General features: G+C 29.2%; 1 protein-coding gene across 1 annotated transcript in view; it reads right to left on the bottom strand.

The window, feature by feature from the left end:
• LOC113370451 (replication protein A 70 kDa DNA-binding subunit) overlaps positions 1 to 4,846 on the bottom strand; it is a 26,939-nt gene extending 22,093 nt beyond the window's left edge. Inside the window, exons 1-5 of the mRNA XM_026611123.1 lie at positions 4,693 to 4,846; positions 4,321 to 4,568; positions 3,960 to 4,105; positions 3,218 to 3,338; positions 2,835 to 2,997 (exon numbers count right to left, since the gene is read on the bottom strand). Of these exons, the coding sequence (XP_026466908.1) occupies positions 2,835 to 2,997; positions 3,218 to 3,338; positions 3,960 to 4,105; positions 4,321 to 4,568; positions 4,693 to 4,725 (711 nt within the window). The 5' untranslated portion in view covers positions 4,726 to 4,846. The remainder of the gene's footprint in view (positions 1 to 2,834; positions 2,998 to 3,217; positions 3,339 to 3,959; positions 4,106 to 4,320; positions 4,569 to 4,692) is intronic.
• Positions 4,847 to 5,566: the final 720 nt, after the last annotated feature.

The following is a 5,566-nucleotide window of genomic DNA, read 5'->3' as shown; positions in this document are numbered from 1 at the left end:
TTTTTTTTTCAAAAGCAATTATTTTGTTGAAACAAGCAGAAAGTTTTTTGAATCAATTAAATCGGACGCTTAGAACTTTGTTCGGACAAAAGATGCAGAATAAAATTAAGATTAAAATGCTATATAATAAATGGTTAAGTGTGTTCATATAATTTTCTCGAGATTTTCCAGTTTTCCTTGAATTTTTCAATTGCAACTTGCCTGTAGGCTACACCGTGCGGAATTTGAAGTAGCGATATATAAGGAAGAACGATGTATAATACTTTACATGTTTTCTTTACAGAAGTATTGGATAATGTGGACTGTTGGTGAAACCGAAAAAGATAAGCGATTTTCATATAATATTTAAATTTTTGAATTAAGTCTTATTAAAAAAAAAAAAAAAAAAAAAAAAAAAAAAAATTTTTAAACACCAAATATCAAATACCAAACACTATGTTTGAAAATACATATGAGTAGTTTTTAATAATTACCTTTGCAGAAAAATAATCAGGTTTTTCTCCACTTCCTAATTGACGAATCTTTGCTTCTTTCAGCGTCATTAAAGGTGCTGATGCGTTGGAACCGAGGCCAGACCTGATAAAAGAAATGAAAGAGTAGTAGGTTTTATACAAAATATATTCGGTTATATAAATTAAGTATTAATCTTAATTTCTTACATCGCCGATAGACTTGTAGAATCGGCATTTGCACCACCGTTATCAAACCACCCTCGAAGTTTATGGGCCTCAGGAATGTCAGGATTTATTTTCAAGCATGTTCCAGATACCGTTCCTAATGATTTTCCACCGCCAAACTCATTAAGGCGAGCTCCTTTTACAAGAATTACGGGCTGTAACGAACCATCGAAGTTTTCTGCCTCATCACCCCACAGAGTTAAGTTAATCTGCAACAAAGAACACGGATAAAAGAAATACTAGTAATAATGTAAAAAATCGATGTTAAAATAAAGTTTTAATATAAACTAGATGTATATAACATTTTGCCTTGAGGCAAGATACATGAACTTTTTGATATGTATAAATAATATGACTCAATCAAAAAGAATTACATTTAGCAACTTATTGAATTGTAATTGTTATGATTACACTTTTAACCTTTGTAAACTCTAAGCTATTCAAATAGCTTTTAAATTACTGAAATCGATTTAGCAACCTTCAATGTCATACGACTTAAAATGTATTGAAACATCGAAAAAGCAAAAGCGAATCGGATGTTCTAGCAAAAACAAATTTCTTTCGGAAAGTGTTCATAAATAATTATATATTTATCATTAAAATCATTTATATTTATGTGACAATTATTTAAATGCTATTCATATTTATAAAAAAAATCTAAATTATAGATAATGTTTAATTACAAAACTAATTCAAAACTATTCAAAAACTAATTAAGCCGCTCGTAATACTTACGCAAGCTCCGCTATTGTCTACCAATGTTAATTCTCTTTTGCGCAACTCTCTGCCAGCCTTAGAAGTCAACTGGACAACATTAGTGCAATCCTTGCAAATTCCAATTACATCTGAAATTATATATCATATACAATTAGAACAAAATAATGTAATAGTAATTTGCAACCTCATTAGATATTTTCAAGGTGACAGTATGCTGTTGACAGGTTTACATTTATTAGTATGTATTTGAAAAACAGTGGTTATAAAGAACTCTCGAACATAGTATTTTGTAAAAGCGCGGCCTATTAATTCAGGCTTTAATAAATTTGTTTAATTAAACCACTTCCTGTAAGAGTGATATATTAGTATGTTTATTAAGTACCATGTACTCTATCACCATATCAAGTTCCATTAAAATCGTATTTTTTTTTTCTTTTTTAACAATTATAAGAGAACGCTCTGCCGGCCATCGCGCAAAACTCATCAACGCATGTCCTGTCTAAGTTACATCAAATGGCTTTCAAATTTTTTAAATTGGTTCAGCCGTTTTTGAGAAAACATACATGAAAACTTTAAAACCGATACACACACATAAATACTTTTTCCAGATTTAGTCTCATTTGAATCAGAATGGCTTTAAACCTTGAGTAAACAAAATTTCAAATTTTGTTAAATTAAAAGTCGTTAAATTAAATTTGTCTAAAATCAGAGGTTTGTGTAGAAGAAAACCCAAAAAATTTTCTTTACTTAAAATAAAATATAAAAAAGCATGTATTAGAATCATTTTCACACAAATCTATATTTAAATAAATAAAAAATTATATAAAACCAGTGAACCAAAGCCTGGTATGATTATCCTGTATGAAGGGTATTTTATATTTCATCAAAATCAATTAAGCCCTTACCTACAAAACTGTTTGTTTCCTTTTCACCAATATCTTTAATCTTTACAAATTCGTAACTGACTTCTGGCACTCCAATATCAGCATCCATACACTCAGCGACTTGAGTATCATTTGTAAACGTCATTTCATAATCATTTTGAGGGTAGAAAATGTTTATTCGCTGGTTTCAATTGGCATTTTGATATATAATACACCTTGTCCACTGAAACAACAAAATATACATTAGTCTCAATGAAATATTCTTAATATTTAACTTATAGGGCTAAATTAATACAAAATATTTATAAGCCTCAATGAATATTTTCAGAATATTCAACTTGCAGGGGTAGGGTAAATCAGTTACTTTAAGTAAGAAATGTTAAGGACAAGCTATCTTAACAAATAATGATAAAACTAAAATAGAGGGCTTAAAAAATGAATTTTATTTAAATTAATGTATTTTTAGGCAACAAATAACTTATAATAGAAATTCAATATTTGATCAATTATCTTTTAATTATTATTAATGATCGATTTATAAAAACTGCACCAGTACCTGAATCATATCATAAAACTTATCACATTGCTCTTTAAAAGCAGTTGCCCTGATTTCTCCACTTTCATCAAATAAATCCATACTAAATAACTTTCCTTCGCCTTTACTGTTACTCCAAGTTCTTATAGCAGACTTATTCATTACTCTTGCTTTGATTACCCACCTATTTAAAAATATATACAATTTATATAAACTACAAAATTGATAAATACCAAATGAAAGCAAATATAAATCTTAGTGGTTGCATAAAAACTTTTTTTTATATATATTTGCATTTTTCTAATCACAAGTGAAGAAATTACATAATATAAATTCTAATACCCTATTTCAATTTCAAATTTGAAATATCTAAATTATACAATCTTATATAATTGTAAACTTACTTATTTTGGTAAGGACTCAAAGATACAATTGGATGAGTGAGCTGTTGTCCAACTAAGGTCACAGAACTTTCATAAGTTGGTTTTTTGTTATACGAGTTTCCACTACTTGGAGGTGGAGCACCTGGTTAAAAATTCAATTTGTATTATCATATAATTAAATGATTGAGGATTACTCTGATTATTGTATACATTTTAAAGTTGATGTTTTTTTTCAAGTATTAACAGAATATAATAATCAAGCATAACACACTAATAAAAAGCACTTCACTTGATTATATTGTCATATTTCCTTTAACAATTTTATTCATTTTATATATCTACTTTTCTTAAATATATTGTTTGTTTAAATCTTATCAAGATCATGTTACTTGACAGATGTCCTGAAGATGGAACGCACTTAGTTCCAAAACATCAACAGCAAATAAATATAGAAATGATTCTTTAAAAAAGATTTTTGTTTTTTATACGTTGTTTGAAGCTCTACAAATTATTTACAAATATAAGACTACCATCTATATATATATATATATATATATATATATATATATATATATATATATATATATATATAAACATAATATTGATCTATGCAGCAGGTATCATAAAAATAGTATATAAATTAAAAAACAATGCTTTAAGGAACTTATGAGAATATTACTATACAAAATTAACTTGTTTATAGTAAATTATTGAGTTTTTTTTAAATATCTACTATATTAATCTGTATCTTTTCTTTGCTTACTTGTAACAGTTCCTGATACTCCCGAGCTAGAGTTTTGACCAGCCATGCCCTCGGGATTCTCAGGTAAAGCTACAGGGCTTCCAAGTTTTTCACCAACTTCTTCTCCAGGCCTGACAACAGTCAAGCCCAATATGATTAATACTCGTCTGAAAGGATATTTTGTGTATCAAAAATACCCAAATACATAGATACAAAATATAAAAACAAATGTCAACCATGGAAAAGTTTGACACAGCAAAAAAAAAAGCATTATAATAAAATATATTAAATGTAAAATAAGTTCAATGTGGTTTGGCTTTCTTCATTTATATTTATTATAACCACTTTCGGAAAAAGGTTTTGAGAGAGCCCATATACGCACCTATCACCTTTGCCTGTATTGTTTAGAACTGAAGTAATGTAGCGATCAACGCAAACCACAGTATTATCTGACAGTTCTCCAGCGACAAGCATACCATTGAGCTGAGTAGCCAGCATAGCAAAACTATGAAAGTATCGGCCATCAGAGATTAAAAGTCGATATCTTTCTGTGTTTCCATTTCCCATCACTTTCTTACTTCCAAGAATTTGCATAATAGGATTCTCAATGACGGCTCCGGTCATTATACCCTGGGATATAAGAAAATGATAAGTTAACGCTTGGTATGAAAGTGCACAGAGAAAGTTAGGTCACATATTTTTGTTAAACATTAGCATAGCAATTATGAAAAATATCTCAACTTCTGAATCTTACCATCAAACATCCACTCGTGAGTTGAGAGGCCATGGCGATTTAAAATAGTTTTTAGAAATTTAATAACTTAATTTTTCACTGATATATTTAGCGCGTACAATCATCTACTTGCTCAAAGATTAAGTTGCGAAGGATAAAAAAAGCATTAACGCGGAATACCGCCAATTTCTCATAAACATCTGTCAACCGACCATAGAACTTTATCGTTCGTCATATCGATAGTCAACATCGATAAAAACCGCTGATTTTTTGTTATTGATTTAGAATATATTCAAAATACTATTCGACATATAATTAAATTAAATATATTTAATTATTAATTTCCCGAAGGAGAAGTTTATGTTTTCATCAAAAAATCCGAATTGCTTATTTTATGTTTTCTCGACGTTTCAAGCCATTCTGAATCGAATGAGACCAAATTTGGAAAAAGTATGTGTGTGCTGTGTGTGTGTGAACACATTTTTTGCCGTATATCGACGTTTTCTCAAAAACGGCAAGGCCGATTTCAAAAATTTAAAAGCCATTAGATGTATCTCGATGAGAACTAGCGTTTCTAAGTTTTGTGCGACGTTTCTTTGTAAATCGCAGAAAAGTGAAAATTTTTTCGTCCACGTTTTAGCCCATAATTCTGAATCGATTTTGAAAATTCAAAAACTGTTTGAAACATATTGGTTGGGAATCGACCTGATTAGCTTTTGGTAAAGATCGGCCGAGCCGTTTTCTTGTAATAAGGTGTTAAATTTTTTTTTCAACGATTTTCACGAATTTTTTTTGACGGTAGATACTATAGTCTTATAGATCATACTAAAATATTACGGTCCTACGACAAGTCGTTTAATTTAAAAAAATCGTCAAAGTTTGCAAAAATTAGTGT

Source organism: Ctenocephalides felis, unplaced genomic scaffold, assembly GCF_003426905.1.
Source record: "Ctenocephalides felis isolate EL2017-DRISC unplaced genomic scaffold, ASM342690v1 CF-g0.4_SCAFFOLD_00845, whole genome shotgun sequence".
Lineage (NCBI taxonomy): Eukaryota > Metazoa > Arthropoda > Insecta > Siphonaptera > Pulicidae > Ctenocephalides > Ctenocephalides felis.
This window is presented reverse-complemented; position numbering and strand designations above follow the sequence as displayed.